The sequence below is a fragment of the Centroberyx gerrardi genome, chromosome 2 (assembly GCF_048128805.1).
Source record: "Centroberyx gerrardi isolate f3 chromosome 2, fCenGer3.hap1.cur.20231027, whole genome shotgun sequence".
Lineage (NCBI taxonomy): Eukaryota > Metazoa > Chordata > Actinopteri > Beryciformes > Berycidae > Centroberyx > Centroberyx gerrardi.
In genome coordinates, this window is record NC_135998.1 from 33,231,511 (window position 1) to 33,249,845 (window position 18,335).

At 44.0% G+C, this 18,335-nt stretch overlaps 1 protein-coding gene across 4 annotated transcripts in view; it reads right to left on the minus strand.

Annotated features, from left to right (window-relative positions):
• Window positions 1–18,335, minus strand: part of epha5 (EPH receptor A5) — a 90,272-nt gene that overhangs the window by 67,313 nt on the left and 4,624 nt on the right. Inside the window, exons 1-4 of one of the 4 annotated variants that reach the window (XM_078288421.1) lie at window positions 17,238–17,301; window positions 11,718–11,725; window positions 7,634–7,868; window positions 7,115–7,546 (exon numbers count right to left, since the gene is read on the minus strand). In XM_078288421.1, coding sequence (XP_078144547.1) covers window positions 7,115–7,546; window positions 7,634–7,868; window positions 11,718–11,725; window positions 17,238–17,280 — 718 coding nt within the window. In that variant the 5' untranslated portion in view covers window positions 17,281–17,301. Of the gene's footprint in view, window positions 1–7,114; window positions 7,547–7,633; window positions 7,869–11,717; window positions 11,726–17,237; window positions 17,307–18,335 lie in introns of those variants that run through there. The other 3 variants (XM_078288408.1, XM_078288415.1, XM_078288423.1) reach the window with 3 other exon arrangements.

Sequence of the window (18,335 nt, forward strand, 5' to 3'; positions counted from 1 at the left end):
CACACACACACACACACACACACACACACATACTTGCAGCACACACACTTTGTCTCTCTTACACACACACACACACACTGTACACTGACCTGCAACTCATTGATTCATACAGTCTACAACAAGATATGCATGCTCACACAAATTCTATTCCAGTTCATATAAATAAAAAACCCATAAAACATCCACGAAAAGGCTAAATAGAGCATACAATAAAAGTTGGGTATTACCATCACTGCATACAAGCAACACACAAACGTGTCACATATTTTTCTTTTTTTTTTTTTCTTTTTTTTTTAAGAGCTCTCTCCTTTATGAAAACACACGCAACGTTCGCCCAGAGGGCAAAATAGATATGATAATGGATTGAAAATTAGACCCCCGCATCCAGTGTAGTAGGTTCTTAAATCCGGCTCTGCAGATGTTCGGGGCTCTCGCATCTGAAAGGCACACCAGCCAACCCAAAAAGCAGATGCTGAATACACAACCCCCTCCTCCCCCTGTGTGCTCAGTCTCTTTCAGCCGCCCATAAACAGAATTCACACTTCACACACCAATCTGAGTGATTGAAATACACATGAAAAACTGTTTACTAAAGCAGGGAACACATATGGTTACAAAGGAAAGAGTGCATGCGCAAGAGAGAGAGAGAGAGAGAGAGAGAGAGAGAGAGAGAGAGAGAGAGAGAGAGAGAGAGAGAGAGAGAGAGAGAGAGAGAGAGAGAGAGAGAGAGAGAGAGAGAGAGAGACTGTCATGTCTCTCCCTATAGGCAGTTTAAAAGGCTTCAGTCAGTTTACTGGTCTCATCTGCATACGAAACTGTATGAAAAAAATGTTGCTGCAGCCTTCACTAATTGCTGGGAGTGTCTGTGTTTCATTGTGTACTTGTGAAAGCTCACCAAGTAAATTTGCTCACTTGATTTCGCTGTACATATGGACCAATCTTGTCAGTAATTAGACACCGGCAAGCTTGAAAAACAATTTTACTGTCTTTGACTGTGTTTTATTTTAAAACATTAAACCAATAGCAAAAATTGCATATTACACCACCTGATTCTCCTCAAAAGCACAACACAGAAACTCACTGGATGAAAATTCAATCAAGTCTTTTGCAACCCTAAAATCTTGTTCACAAAAGCTGCAGCATGACGGTGAAAAGAGGGCATGAGGCTCTATTACCAGCTATCGCACAAGACTCTGCGGTATCGTGTGGTATTCCTGTCATCAATATAGCAGAAACTTCCTATAGGGTGTTGTATACTGTGATTATGGGGACGATGGCGATTGGCTGCATCTCTTAAGCTCAAACTACAATAGAAGCAACTCAGCAACATTTTTTAGTCGTCTGTCCCTTACAACAGAAATGCTCATTTTAAATCAATGCTGCTGTCTGCAGCGGCTCCGTAGAGACACACGTTTCAGCTCCAACCTGTTACAACCATTTACGCTTCAAGTCTTTTTTTTTTTTTTTTTTTTTTTTTTGAGGGACGTGTGCAATCGCACAATTTAAAACAAATCGCATAAGCTTTTAAACCATTCAAACACCAGTATGTTAGTGTATTTTCTCTAGTAACCAGACAATAGTTGAGAATGATCCCATCTCTCCATGTTCACCTTCAGAAAAAATCTTTTATTTTTTCCATATTCTTTCTGGTTTCAATTATACATATACGGACTTAAGTGTTAATAATATATACATATCAATATTTGATAGGAAAAAAAATAGGCATGTTACCCATATCAATGATGTATTTCAGTTTCTGCCTCTGCATATTGAGGATCTGTTTGATTTCATGCTGTTGAATGTGCGGCTAAAACGCAACTAAAACAGAACAGTGTGGACATAAAAGGAGATCTTTGCATGTTGCTGCTAGTGACTGTATGAAGACTATATGAAGGGTTTCTTTCCAAAATGCTATATATCCGTTTTGGAAACATTTTGCTACCTGAAATTCATCAGGCAATATGTGAAAAACATAAACGATTCAGTCAACAAAAAATTAACATTTCATAAGCTTAAGATGACTCCTAAATTTAATACTAACCCATAATGTGTATGACCTTCATGCCATACCTTCATGTGTGTCATTTCTTTGAAATTGTGGACATCTCATTTTGAAACAAACTTTTCATATGTTCCTGTCAGCAGCATCACACTGTGTTCTCTCTGAAAAGTTTAAGTTTACTTAAACTTATTTTGATCTAAAGGCTTCTACTTAAACGCTTGAAATTCATTTCTTAGACAAATATAAATAGTGAAGTTGATCCTATGTATGAATTTCTTTCCAAAGCCTTTGTCTTTCCATCAAGGCAAAGGGCGGCTACTTTAAAGAATCTAAAATATAAGATAGTTTTGATTTGTTTAACACTTTTTTGGTCACTGCATGATTCCATTTGTGTTATTTCATAGTTTTGATGTCTTTACTATTATTCTAAAATAGGTATGCACCGATGCCACTTTTTCAATGCCGATACCGATTACGAGTATGAAAGTTTAAGTATCGGCCGATACGGAGTACCGATCCGATCCATTACTTTCACTGAACAGTGCAGGCTTACTTTCTTAGTTTGGGGTCAATGGACAAAATTATTGAGATAAAATGCTTGTTTTTCCCACTGTTTGAGAAATACAGGCTTCTATGTGCCTTTGCTTTTATTTCTTACATGTTACTCATGGCTTTCGGTATCAGATTTTAGTCTTGAGTAAAATCTCCGATACCGATATTCCATTTTAGCCTGGTATCGGCACGGTATCGGTGCATCCCTATTCTAAAATGTGGAAAACAGTAAAAAATAAAGCAAAATATGGCGTGTCCAAGCTTCTGACTGGTAGTGTACACTATGTGCACACAGTACCCATGCATTTGTAAGAATGTGTATGAACATCAAACCCTCAAAGACGTCCCTTTGAGACTTTGTTGACGCGGACAATGGACGTTGTGTGTAGCGGCACAGCTGCTGTATCTATAGTCACAGTACAGAATGCCCTCTCAGGTATTATTGCTGAACTCCAGAATAAGTTTTTTAGCCTCGTCAGCCATAGGCCTGCAACAGTCTGGGTGAATGTACAGTCTGTGGCAGTATGTCTTCAGGCGTGCCAATGGCCCGGTGACAGCTATTTCCTAATGATCTCCCCACAGAGATGACATGTCAGACGTATAGCCGGAGATGGTACACACTCTTTGTCACATAGTCACAATGTTTTACCATTTCATTATATTGGACTGATCACTGCTGAGAGAGGGGTTGCTTCTGGGAGGCGAGGATTTACTGTGGAGCCTTCTGGAGGGCTTCGTCTGTCGAACTCACTGGAACATCTGTGACGAGCAGCGCTCATCGATAACCCCACTAACATCCAGGCCACGTTCCTACATAGGCAATCACCCAAGCTTTATAGCATAAGGAACAGTTGTAGTACATCTGGTGTATCAGAAAAGGAATAATCCGCTGATTAAGCCGTCGTCGTGGTTTTCAATCTTTTCTTGGAGGCAAAACATTGAATGTGCAAACTAAGATCGGCTGCGTAGGCTTATTAAGCAAAACTCACTCTGGTTTTATATTTTAAGCAACAAACCAACAAGTTCAAGGTATTTTAGTCAACATTATGCTACACTGCAGGGCCTAGGGAACGATTTGACAATACACTATAGTCGGTAGCTTTAGATAGAAATTCTGATTTATTAGCAACACATTCTAATTGTCTTCTGATGCACCTTCTTTTCCTCTTTACACAGTCTTAAAATAAGGTCCAACTGTATTTATAAGTGGAGCCATGCCAAATCCTAGAAGAACAAAATGCATGCAGCAATCTTTTCCCAACCACAGAACTGGTGGAATGTGCCACCTTGCCAAGAAGAACGGCCTACTGCTACTAAAAAGTAATATATGAATACATTTTTGAATTGGAAAAGTGAAAAATATCTGAAGGAAACACTGTGTGCCAAATGTAGCCAAACTAAAACATGTTTTTTCATATCATTATTTTTTATTACTACTGAGGATGCTTGCTGTCACAGGGGATTGTATCGGGTCCTCTGGTCTCCCTAATTACTATATCACCCTGTGTAAATATTATAAATCCAACTATTATACCAATCCAATTATTATACTACTGTTACAAAGTGCTGAAAAAAACCCCAAAACAGAACCAAACCAAAAACACCATTACAGCATAATGAGCACAAAGTCAAATCTCTTAAATGCAGGTTTATAAAAACAGTGTCATTATACTCAGTATAAGAGACAACAATTTACACTAGATTACGGTGCGAGTGGAGTCCCTGAAATAAATGTGTGTGCATGGGTACAGGGCCGCTTCTAGGACACACTGTCTTCTGTTACACCACTGATGTGTTCATCCTTCTCCCTGGTGAGCTGCCGAGTCACTGGAGAGAGAGAGCAGAGCTGGTAGGATACTCCTCCATTCACTTTCATTTCTTTGTGCCCGTGTCCCGTTTCTTTGTCTTTTTGTTTCTTTCTTTCTGAGTGTAATATGACATATGGGGGGCTTCATTTCCAAACCTTAACGCTTTGGAAGAAACATACTTATCTAATGTTCAGTGCTTAAAGGAATAATCCACAATTTAACGCTGTTAAAACACAGCCACTGGTAATGTATCTTGCATTTCTGGGGCCATTTTGTTGTTTGGTGGTGTATTTTTCTTTATTCCGTGGAAGACTGCCCAAACATAGAGGGCATGACATCACATCAAGATATTTTCAGCGCAGCAACACTGGAGTTTGATATGAGAAAATGTTTCAGGATGTAAAACATCAGCGGTAAACGTCAGGTTTTGGTGTCAGTCCCTCAGAATCAAAGAGCGAGGGCTTCTTTCTAGAGCCGCCATTTTGCACCGAGAGACGTTCAACAATCACACAGGGAGAAATCCATCGTAGAAGAGGAGAGAGACCAGTTTCTCCGCCCACAGGAGCAGGAGAGAGACCAGAATGCATTGCAGCCACAAGACAGGTTGGGTTTTGAGTAAGAGGCACAGACACACCTCAGTGTTCACAAACTAGTTGGCTGGTTAGCTAGCTATATTAAATGCTCATACACCACCTTTGATTGAAAGCAAAACGTTCATGCCCTTCTCTGGTGCTTGTCGAAAGGCATTCTGGGAAATGGTCATCAGTGGGTAAACCAAAACAACTCCCAACAGTTAAATAACATAAAATAACTCCTGGAATGCATTGAACATCACAGATTGGTGATGAGAGTGGAACAATGAAGTGGATTTTTTTATTTTTTTTATAATCAGCATTTCAAAAACACATCCTTTGAAGTACTATCATTGTGCAAGGGCTCAGGATAGCTAATTACTTTAATCATTTTTAATAGTAGGTAGTACTTTCATGCAAGCAATCATTGTTAGAGTAGTTTTAGAATGAAAGTCTTGCCAATTGCGTGGGCTTAAACACATCATGGGCTGTTCCACATGATTCCTGTTCTCTTTGCACAATTCCTGCAAATAAAATGCATGGCTGACCACATCACTCCAGTTCAGTTTCACCTCAGTAGTTTGGGAAAATGAGATTTTCTTTCTGACATTTCTAATGCATTTGTGTACAAAGACACTGCAAGGACAAGAGGGAGAGAAATGACATTCAACCAGGAGACTGAGGGGCGTGAGTCCAGATCTTGATACTGTTAAATACTGTTAAAAGATACTGTTAAATACTGTTAAATACTATTAAAATATACTGTTAAAAGCACATATGAGTGACTTTCTCAAAATTTGGCTATAATATGTAGCCTACATTTGATCATAATTTGAATTTTATGTTTCACTGCCTCAATTAAATGATCTACTGGTTCAGAATTCAGGGAGTATCCCATAATGCACTGATGCTACCATCTTAGAGCGAGCCAGCTGAGTCAGGACTAACTCTCATGTCGATACATCACTTCTGATCGGCGGAGCTGACCCTCGGCTTTCAGACCTAATATGCCGCTGCTGCGGTTGAATGGCTGCATGAACACAAGACTGCTGATGAAAATTGGCTTCGGAACGCCCTTCAGGAGCAACCGGAGGCTGCACGTATTCCTCTCTTTCACATTCACAGTGGATTGCCGACAACAACTTTGCCATTAACCAAACTAGAATCCCTTCACTACATAGAGACACAAGCTTTGGATGCAGCAAGTGTCTCTTGCTTTGAATCCAACACTCCTCCAATTCTCCTTCTCTTATCCTCCGCCTGCCTGTGAGCAGCTAACTGAGATTTTAATATTCAGTGTGTTTCTCTCTGGCCTTGTTCACATGTGCACGAGAGATTCCGCTTGCAGATCTCAGCACATCAAAGCTGGAGGAAAAAAAAAAAAAGTCTTCAATTCTGAAAAGCAAAGCAAACAATCATTTTAAACCAATCGTTTACTCTGTCAATTCAGACTGACACTTGATTGGTAGGAAGCTGCGTAAAAAAGGTGAAACGCTATCAGGAGGCATCAAACAAAGCAACACGGCTCAACTTGTTTTTACACTTTTACACTGCAGTGACTGCTGTGATAATGGCGTTTTTTGTATTCTGCATGCCACTCAACAGTCGCTCTCAGTTGCACAAGTAGCACATAAGTACAGTCTAGTGTGCAAGTCTGAAAATTGAGTAATTTAAGTCGGCACAGAAGAGGAGTGGAGAGAAGTGGAGAAGAAAAGAACGGAGTGGCCCTGGGTGAACGTGGACATGGCAGCCGGAGCCGATGGTGCGGCGGCGAGAATGTTTTGGCTCGACGTCGGAGCAGAACAGCGTCTGTGTAAGAGCAGCAAAGTGCTCCGGGGCGCAGGGGAATACCCTCCACTCAGCTAGGAGACACACACACACACACACACACACACACACAAACATACAAAAAGAATGCCAGATACATGCACACACTCAAGCACACAATACTAACACAAGTACATGCACAAATATCAATATAAACAAACACACATGGTGAAGATTGCAAACCAAAAGAAGCACGCATACATGTGCGCACACCAACAAAACACACAAAAATGACAAAGTAAACAAAGTAAACACTATAATAAACTCAACATGGCTGCAGCAGAATTTGTAGAAATCCCACACACACACACACACATCTCTACCCTCCACACACACACACTTTCCCCTCTCACCTTGACAGGATCCGTTGACTTCCTCAAACCCCGGCTGGCACACGCACTTCCCGATGGGCACCAGCCACTCTCCCTCGGTGCTGCAGTGCATCCTGGGAGGCTCGAACAAAGCCAGGGAGCTGTTGACGCAGCGGCCCGCCACCTCCACCAGCTGCGAGGCCTCCGAGCCGGGGATGGTGTCGGGAAACTCGGCCAGACTCTTCACCAGCAGGGGGCAGCGCTTGTAGAACACCCGCACCGACACCAAGGCGATGCACGCCCCCAGATCCTGAAACGCCAGGTAGAAGCCCTTCCGCGTCAGGGGGCCCAAGTCGCGGACCTCGGTGTTGAGCTTCATCACGCGGTCGCCCAGGTCCAGCTCGGTGAAGCTCTCGTCGGCGGCGATGGTGTCGATCTTCGTGTACCTGCTCTCCTTTACCGCCCGGTCCTCCTCTTCCGTCGGCCCGTCGCCGTCTCTCATCGCCCCGTCCCCCATGTCTCCCTCCGCCTCCTCCTCCTCCTCCTCCTCCTCCTCCTCGCCTCCGTCCGTCTCGTAGTAATACATGTTGAACGTCTCCTTGCAGGTGCCGACGCCGCCCGGCAGGCTGTTGCAGTCCCGCAGCGTGAACTTGAGCTCGATGAAGACCCGCTGCGCCCCCTCGGTCAGGATCCAGTTGGTGTGGAGCCAGTTGTTCTGGTTCTGCTCCATGACCCGGCACACTTGGTAGGTGTGGATGGGAGCGTAGTCCTCGTCCACTTCCCCTATCTCCTCCCACTGGGGACGAGAGAGAAAGAGAGAGAGAGAGAGAGAGAGAGAGAGAGAGAGAGAGAGAGAGAGAGAGAGAGAGAGAGAGAGAGAGAGAGACAAAGATGGAGACAAATGGAGAGAGAAAGAGGGGGAAAGTGAAACAAAACGGGATAAGTGAGGAGGCTTTTGATAACAGGAAAGTGAGAACCATGGAATCCTAGTAAGAATCAGCTACAGCAATGCCTATTAGAAAGGCTTAACAGAGTGGCAAGGAAATTATACAGAGGGGTAGTGAGTGTGTGTGTGTGTGTGTGTGTGTGTGTGTGTGTGTGTGTGTGTGTGTGTGTGTGTGTGTGTGTGTGTGTGTGTGTGTGTAGCAAGGTATAGATAGGAGCATAATCCTCATCCCTTCCACCTGATTCCCTCCTCACTGGAATAGACAGAAAAAGAAAGAGATGGTGTTATAGGGTATATGCATTTACTGTGAATAGGGGGATAGAGTTCTCCACAGAATAAAAGAGAGAATTAATGTGCACTTCTACGTGCGTGCGTGTGTGTGTGTGTGTGTGTGTGTGTGTGTGTGCATCCATGTCTGCATCTGTGCCTGTGTGTGCATGTACGTAAATATCACTGTGTCAGAGTCCATGCCTGTGTGTGTGTGTGTGTGTGTCTGTGTCTGCATCCATGCCTGTGTGTGTGTGTGTGTGTGTGTCTGCATCCATGCGTGTGTGTGTCAGACAGCAGCATTAATTCCCTCTGCAGGTCTCCCGGGACGTGGCTATTATCTGCATCACTAGCACTCTCCCATGGCTAATATAGGCCCTTCATCATGTCAGTGTAATATGGCCAGAGGGACCAGGCTATGATCTGGTGTTATAGCATAATAGCCCGTATTAATCAATCCTTGCTGTAGCGGCTGTGTACAACCTGCTGTCTTTGTCTCTGTCTTTTCCTTCTCTCTAATTTCATTCTTGTTCTCGCTCTGTCTTTTTCTTCCTGGCTTTCTCTCATCCCTCTCGCCCTTACCCTTTCTTTTTTTCTGGTTATTGTTCTATTTCTGATTTATCTGTGAGTGAATACATGCATTGTCAAAGTGTGGATATGCTCATAGTGTATATGTATGTGTGTTGTGTGTGTGTGTGTATGTGTGTGTGTGTGTACATGGGCATATTTTGTGGATTTGAGTGTGTGTGTGTGTGCGTATGCGAGTGTGTGTGTGTGTGTGTGTGTGAGTGTCTTTCTTCCAGACCCCAGCCCAATCAGTCCCAGAGCAGACATTAAGCCTCTTACTGGTTAGATCACACAGATCCACCAGCCTGCACCGGGCTTTACACAGCTTAACACACACACACAGACGCACATGCAATCACACACACACACACACACACACACACACACACATATCTCTGCAGACTCATTTTCATTATGGGTAGCCCCACAGGGATCTGAACTGACGACCTCAATAGTTTTGCTTAGAAACAAATGGTCCAGTGTATAAAGAGCGGTTGCCATTGTAGCTATCGTACATCCTCCCACTCTGCATCTCTGCTACATTAATACTGTTTGATGTAAACAGGACATGAGGCTCGCATGAGCCAACTCTTAAAACAGAGGCATCGACCTATGAATAAAAATGAGCTGTCAGTCCGGGTGTAAACAAACTGAAATCAGCAGAGAAAGACGCATCTGCATTCAAGTGAGCTGGGGTCCAAACCCTTCCAGGCAAGACTGCTGTACATGGTATGAAGCACCACAAAGTAGGGCTGGGTATCGGTACTCCGACCGAAAGAACCCAGTACCAAGTAGTATCGAAACTTCTCCAGTCAAACGATACCTGCATTCGATACTTTTTGTACACAGATCTAGAAAAAAATGACTATTTGTATGGTTTTGCTCGCAGCCAATCACCACAAGCGTTCTTCGATTTAATGCGACGTGTGATTGGCCCACTGCCGCAGCAGCTACAACCCATACAGTCTGTGGTGAAGTCGAGCGCGGTGTATGTGACGGAGTTGGCAGTTCAGCGTGCCGAGATGCCACCAAAACGGGAAAAAAAAAGGTATCGAATGAAGTACTCTATTGGTATCGGTATCACTTTAAGGGTACTGGTATTGGTACTGGTATCGTAATTTGGAAACAAAAGCATCCACTAAACAGTAGGGATGGGACAATATATCGAAATTCAATATATCGTAATACAAAAATGTGCCAATTTGTGGGGCAGAAAAATGAATCGCGATATTAGCTACATTTCATCCTGCTCTAGGAATCACTAAAATGTCACCAGCTCTCCATCGAAATCAAAGCCACTGCTAAAAAAAAAAAGCTCAGAAATAAACATAATTCTGCACAGTCAGACTTTGTTGACATTGAACCGTATCGTGGTTGTACTGCATCGTGAACCCCATATCGCTTATCGAATTGTATCGTGAAATAAGCATATCCTCCCATCCCTATACACACACACACACACACACACACACACACACGACCAAAATTCACTTAAATCCCTTACCCACAATCCTTCACACCCTCCCATCCAGCCCTAACCTCTCTTTCACCCTCTGCATTGTCTGTTTTCTCTTCCCTTCTCCTCCTCTCCATGCACCGACCGGTCCGCATCGCCATCGGCTTCTACCTCCTCATTAGTGTGTGTTCAGATGTGTGTATTTATTTAACTGTGTATATGTGTGTGTGTGTGTGTGTCCATGCGTGTGTGTTGTGTCTGTCAGCAGACCCCCTGTGGCTGTGTTGAGTGCCCTCCTGGCTCTAAGTCTATAAAGCCGTCTCCAACATATCATTACCGCCCATTACCGCTGACCGTCATGGCACTGTAATAGAACTGCCCTTCTCACTCCTTCTACCGCGCCAGTATATTTCCCCCTCCTTTTTTTTTTTCCCGCTCTCTCCACCTCCCTCTCACCCTCTCTAACCGCTCGCTCTTTTCCTCGCCTCATTCTTTCTGCCTTGTCATTTCATCCTTTCCCTCTCTCTCTCTCTCATCTCTTTTCTCTCTCCTTATCCCGTCATATTTTCACCCTCTCTCTTCCTTCTCAGTCATTCTTCCTTCTGTGTCCCCACCGTTCTCTTCTTTCTCCTCATCTCTTTCCACCGCGCTCATCCTTTCCTTTTCCCCTCTCTGCTCTTCCTGCCCCCCTTTCCTCTTTCAACTCCTGACTTCTTCCTTGTCCCCGATTTCTTACTCCCCTTTCCTCTCTCTCTATCTCTCTTTCTGCTCTCAAACTTCTCTCCTCCTTCCCTCCCTCCTGTCACACTTCTGCCTGCTAATCTCCTCTGCTCTCTTATCTCCCCCCTCCCTCTTGTCTCCCTTTTACTCCACCTCTTCTTCCCTCATTTCCCCTTCTTCATGGTACTGTAAGGCGCTGTGGGAAGAAAAAAAAAAAAAAAAAGCATCCACTAAACAGCCATATGATCTGCAGCGCAACCAATCTCTTAGCAAACACTCTTCAATCTCCTTCCGTGTTTACAAGCCGGCCGACCAAATACCCGACTAATTTCCAGATGAGAAGGGAGTAAAATGACCCTTCAATTGGCCAGATGGATGGGAGGTAATGGAGAGAGATGATGACAGAGATGGAGTTGACGACGAAATAATCCATACCTTCAGATCCATCCCTTTTACGCCGCCTCCCTTCCCAACCTCCCCTCCCCATCTCTTCTTCATGATACTTTAAAAAGCTGCAGCAGATAAAAGCATCCGCCAAATGGCACATCATCTGCAGCCCGCCCAGTCTGCGAACAAGCACTCCTCCAATGTGAATAGGAGCTAATGTAAGGCAGTAGATGACTGTGGAAGGGGGGGTTGAGGGCCAAATTGTCCCAGGCAAAAAATTTCCTCCATCCCTTTTACTTCACCTCCTCTCCTCCTTTCCCTCCCTACATCTTTTTATCATCTTTTTTTCCCTTTTCATTATGGTTTTGTCCCCTTTACTCATTCATTTTCTCACTTGCTCCACTATTACTATCCTCCTTTATTGATCCCTGTCTTGTCACACTCATGCTTATCCTCTCCTCTCAGACTTTCTACTGATTTTCGTATCCAATACCAAACTAGTAGTAACAATTATATTGACGAAGCAATGACCAATTGTAATACCATTTTGTAATACCATGTAATTTTCTTGTATCTCTAGCTCAGATTTAGCCTTGAAAAGGGAAATATTTTATTGACAATGCTCTCTCTCTCTCTCTCTCTCTCTCTCTCTCTCTCTCTCCATGGGACATCAGGAAGAGATAAACTAACAAACTGGTTACGCAGCCGGGGCCCTTCAAAGGCCAAAACCTCTCTGCTTTCTCTTGTCTCTTCCTCCAATTTATCTCTCCTTCTTCCACGCTGCCTCGTCTGTCCTTTTCCTCTATCTCCTCGCTCCCATATTCTCTCTCTTTCTGCCTTCGGCGGTGATTTTCCTCTCCTCCACTTCAAAGCAGGAGGAGACAGAGAAGAGGTGCTGTCGAGGTCACAGGGAGCCTGCTGTTTCTGTGTCTCTCTCTCTCTCTCTTCTGTCTGTCTATCACTATCTCTAGGTCTCACACACTCTGTCTCTCTCACTCTCTGTCCGTCTCACTTTCTCTCTCTGTGTCCCTGTCTTACTCCATCTCTCCGTCTCACTCAGTCTCTCTCAGTCTCACTCAGTCTCTCTTTCTGTCTCACTCCGTCTCACTCAATCTCTCTCTGCCTCACATAGTCTCTCTCCGTCTCTCTCAGTCTCACTCAGTCTCACTCTCTGTCTCACTCAGTCTCTCTCCATCTCACTCAGTCTCTCTCAGTCTCACTCAGTCTCTCTTTCTGTCTCACTCCGTCTCACTCAATCTCTCTCTGCCTCACATAGTCTCTGTCCGTCTCTCTCAGTCTCTCTCTCTGTCTCACTCAGTCTCTCTCTGTCTCTCTCCGTCTCACTCAATCTCTCTCTGCCTCACATAGTCTCTCTCCGTCTCTCTCAGTCTCACTCAGTCTCACTCTCTGTCTCACTCAGTCTCTCTCCATCTCACTCAGTCTCTCTCTGTCTCACTCAGTCTCTCTCTCTGTCTCACTCAGTCTCTCTCTGTCTCTCTGTCTCTCTCCGTCTCTCTCCGTCTCTCTCCGTCTCTCTCCGTCTCACTCCGTCTCACTCCGTCTCACTCCGTCTCACTCCGTCTCTCTCTCCGTCTCACTCAGTATCTATCTGTCTCACTTCGTCTCTCTGTCTCACTCAGTTTCTCTCTATCTCCCTCTGTGTCTCACTCCATCTCTCTGTCTCACTCTCTCTCTGTCTCACTCCATCTCTGTCTCACTCTTTGTCTCACTCTCTCTCTCTGCGTCTCTGTCTCTCTCTAGCTGCGGTTACATGAGACATACTGTATGTTTTCTTTCTGAATTAAATCATTCCGATTGAAGTTTCCCCCGCAAGTGTTTACATGAGCGCTAAATCAAATGTAAACTCTGGTGTGTGTTTACATGCTGCACAGGATGTAACCAGAATAAAAGTCTCTGACATTCACAAAATACAGAATCCAGCACTCTAGCACGTGCTTATGTTTTTAAAAGATGGACCTGCGTCGGGCGCCTGGCACCGTTATTACTTTACTGCTGTTCTTTCTGATGAAACAGTTTTATCAGGAGTATGTTCTGATAAAACTGTTTCATCTCCCTTTCTCTGCCTCACACCCTGTCTCCATCTCCCTCTCCGTCTCCCTCTCTGCCTCACACCCTGTCTCCGTCTCCCTCTCTGTCTCCCTCTCTGTCTCCCTCTCTGCCTCACACCCTGTCTCCATCTCCCTCTCCGTCTCCCTCTCTGTCTCCCTCTCTGTCTCCCTCTCTGTCTCCCTCTCCTTCTCCCTCTCTGCCTCACACCCTGTCTCCATCTCCCTCTCCGTCTCCCTCTCCGTCTCCCTCTCTGTCTCCCTCTCTGTCTCCCTCTCTGTCTCCCTCTCTGTCTCCCTCTCCTTCTCCCTCTCCCTCTCCTTCTCCCTCTCTGCCACACACCCTGTCTCCATCTCCCTCTCCGTCTCCCTCTCTGTCTCCCTCTCTGTCTCCCTCTCTGCCTCACACCCTGTCTCCGTCTCCCTCTCCTTCTCCCTCTCTGTCTCCCTCTCTGTCTCCCTCTCTGCCTCACACCCTGTCTCCGTCTCCCTCTCTGTCTCCCTCTCTGTCTCCCTCTCCGTCTCCCTCTCTGTCTCCCTCTCTGTCTCCCTCTCTGCCTCCCTCTCTGCCTCACACCCTGTCTCCGTCTCCCTCTCCTTCTCCCTCTCTGCCTCACACCCTGTCTCCATCTCCCTCTCCGTCTCCCTCTCCGTCTCCCTCTCTGTCTCCCTCTCTGCCTCCCTCTCTGCCTCCCTCTCTGTCTCCCTCTCTGCCTCCCTCTCCGTCTCCCTCTCTGTCTCCCTCTCTGTCTCCCTCTCTGCCTCCCTCTCTGCCTCACACCCTGTCTCCGTCTCCCTCTCCTTCTCCCTCTCTGCCTCACACCCTGTCTCCGTCTCCCTCTCCGTCTCCCTCTCCGTCTCACATATATACACAAGAGCACACATGCACATAGATCAAACAGATTCCATGTCGTGCAAACAAAAATGGCCGCAACTTTCAACCAGAATGTCCTACTTTTTGGGGAGATGTGCATATTGAAATATATCAAACTCTGTAGTTGTGAAGTTGCACCGGTGTGCTAGCGATCCACGCTGGCTTAAGTCTCCCAAGATTGGGTTTACAGCTAGCCAAGTTTTATTGGTACCAGAAGTGAACGGGGGAAAGATGTGGATAAGAAGAAGTGGAAAATGAGTGCGATGTGCAATGGAGAGAGAAGGATAGAGAGAAAATGAACAGAGAGAGGAGAGAATTGGGGCTTAGAGAAAAGGCCTCAATTCTAAACCTCAAAAGTTCGGAAAGTTAAAGGTTTTTAAAGGCCCACAGGAGAGCAGAGGGGCAGACAGGAGGGATGAAGGGTTTACAGACACAACTGAAGCAGTTAACCGGAATATCTATGTCTTACAATCTATACTCGTTAATGTCATCGTGCAATATGCTGCTCTTGAGTGCCAGTTAATGATATTTAGTGCCATGCTGTTCTTTCAGATGTGTCCAAACACTTTCAAGGTCATCCATCAATTTTCAAAAGCTTTTAAGCCCTTATTTTCCCTCCATCTCCCTTTTTTTTTTTTTTTTTCTTAAAATGCATGTTTCAAGATTTTTCAAAGCCTGTGGAAGCTTTGGGAGAGGAAAGCAGAAGAGGAGAGGAGAGGAGAGGAGAGGAGAGGAGATGGTGAGATTAAAAGAGAAGCAGCAGCAGCAGCAGCAGCAGACAGGAGGAGGAAGAGGGGGAAAAAAAAAAAAAGTGGGTAAGGAGTCAAATGATTGGGGACAGGGAAGGATGGAGGGGGAAACGGGGATGAGAGGCGAGCCAGAAGAGGAATGACGGATGAGAGGAGAAGAAGACGGGGGATGGGGGAGGGGAGGATGAGAAAACGAGGGATGAAACAAACCATCTGGAACATGATCCTAAAAAGAGCTTCTGCGCTTCCTCAACATCTTATTTAGCCACGGAAGACTGCTGCTGCCAAGTGTGAGCGTGCGTGTGTGTGTGTGTGTGTGTGTGTGTGTGCCCATGTGTGTGTGTGTGTGTGGAGAACACGCAAGTCCACAGAGTATGCTCCTCGCCGGTTTTGCAGATTGTGTAGCACTGTCTTATGAATATTGAACATGATAAGAATTATAATGGACAACAACGGCGTATTCTATGTTATTTAAAATGCTGAAAAGGGCAATATAATTTTTTTTCTTTCTTTCAGTGTCAGATAACATATTTGCTAAATATAAAAAGACATTTTTAAAGTCACATTAAGCTGTAATTGAATAACACATAACAGATAATGAGAGATGATGTCATTATCTTGCTTCTAACTCCTCTTTTTTTCTGTTTTCACTCCCTCTGTCCACCCTGAATGAAGTCCTTTATGCAGTTGCATTGTATAAACCACACACTATAATCATCATCTTCATTAATATGATTGTGAATATGGCTGCTTCTGTCAGCACTATCTGTCCCATCTGCATACAGCCGGAGAATGGGCCGTGATTAGAATACCCACAGCTGAGAAAACGCTGTGGTCAGCACTATCGGTTCAGCGTGCATAGTTGCATATTTGCCAATAGGAGTTGTGACTATATGGGGAGATTTTGCATGTGGATCAAATGAATCCGCAAATGAATTCCTGTTTAAACCAATCAGAGCGATAGCGTTCCCCCGGGGGCGGGGGGGGGGGGGGGGATGAAATATTTTTCCCAGGAATGGCGGTGGAATCGGCTGCGAACGTCTCATGAGGAGAGAGAGCGTTAAAAACTGTAGAATAAATTAATACATTTTTTAAAAAAAAGATCATTTTCGTTAAAAATACACGATATAATATCATGAAATAACTATTATTCCCATTCTGGAAACGTATTCTCTAATTAGCCGTCACCCTGGGAATACTTTAAATGGAAATTCAATTCCTGGCTTGAGAATAATATATTCCATGGTGACTTTCAATATCTTATTCATGAATTCAATTTACCCTGATAATGAACCGAGAGTTCTTGGAAATGAAAATGACCTTTGACCTCGATAGAACAAGTGAGAAGAGAGATTCATCAGTGTAAAATGTGAAAGCCGCATCTCCACGAGGGTTTCTTAAAACAGTCGAGGAACTTATTTCAGTGTAAAATATTATAGAGTTACAGGTGTCATTCATCTCCTGCAGGACGTGATCAGCGTTAGAGTTGAGTATTCTCCTGATCAATCAATTCAAAAGCTAACTCTTGATTTAGACACAGGCTAGTACTTCATGTCATGCTGCCTGCTGTTGTGCTGCTGTCAATCTGCACCGCCTAAAAATGCAGCCTGTCACTTGTGGCCTTTACAGGTACAAAGAATATTAAAAATGTATCTTTTTGAAATATGTATAATTGATGTTTTAATCCTCAGTTGCAGATAATTTTGTCTCTGCTGATGAATATATGGGGCTTTAATCTGATAAACTTTTGAAACACTGCAATGAAAATTCAGCTTTATAACTTTACAGCTTTGGCATGTCTGCAAGTCTAAAGGTGTATTAAAGGTGTACTAACAAAAACGAAGTCATCACATGTAAGTCTACTGGACAACAGGAACCATGTGCATCCAAAAAGACAACTTGCAACTTGTCAGGAAATGGTTTCATTGCCTTTAGGTTCATGAATCTTTTACCAACACATAAATGGGAACTGTGACAACGTCCAGATCAAGCAAATAAAGAAAAAGTCAGAAAAAGAGTTTGGATTAGGTCTCTACACAACAGCAGAAATGCTAGTGGTCATGTTTTATTCTGATTTTTTACAACATTTAGTTGTTATACAGCTAAATTTCCCAGATCTGAGCTTTACAATACTCACCCCATTCTTAGGGTACGCCACCCAGCCCAGGTCCCCCATCACAGAGCGAGAGTCCAACAGGTTCACTGTCAAAACAAACAATCATAGTCAATGGAGAAAAATAATTATATGCAGATCATCACTCAGTGTCTCCTGACCAATCTGTAGTGTCATTTCATCAACGAAAGACTATTCTTTATACGCCTATTTGTGTTCATTTTGTGTCGCATTTTGTTTGATTCATTTAGATTACATTTATAGATGAATATCTCATTTGCATAAAATCAAACATAAAATGAAGTTAAGTTATATAAAAGCAGCATTGTTAAATAATTTTTTGGCCAAGAACCGAAAATGAGAAATTGACTCCCTCAGTCTGTAACCCAGTCTCCAATTATCTCATGTTGCTCCTCTCATCATGTGGGAACCAGCTAGAAGTCGACCCATGACCTGCTGCGGTCAAGATAAGTTTCTGCACCAGTGTCATAAAATCCTGTAAATTCATTGTACTTAGTAAATTAACTTATTCTGATTTTAGTACCGCTCAGCCTCTAATGAAAGCCAACATTTATTCCAGCTGAAATTACAAATATTGTCATATTTAGAATCTCACAAAAACAACCAGCTGTCTGCATAAAGACTTGACCCCTGGGTTTACCGTATTTTCATAGCATTTATTATGGCACTTTTAAAGCTACACTAGGCAAGATTTTTATGCACAGCAGATTTCCAAGTGTTAATAAGTGTTGATTGGATTTATATAAAACATTGGCAGTGTTGATTTTAACACGTTGAGTTAAATTAACAGTGACAATTTAGCTGTGATGTAAAAATACTCCCATCATTTCAGCCCGAATCACAAAGTGTGGCTTCAGCAGAGGGGAGCATCGCATCTCCACTAGTTGAGACCCTGTCAATTCTCCTTATTTGCCCAAATGTTCCTCTGCTGTCAGGTTTGGTCTCTCCTCCTCACAGGAAGAGATGAATCCAGACTTGAGAGTGAAATCCAAACTGTCTCCTAAACAGCAGTGAGCAGCGCTCCGTCCAGAGAAAGCTGGACTCACCAACGTTAGATCTTCTCCTCTCTCGTCTCTTTGGTTTCTTTTGGTATACAG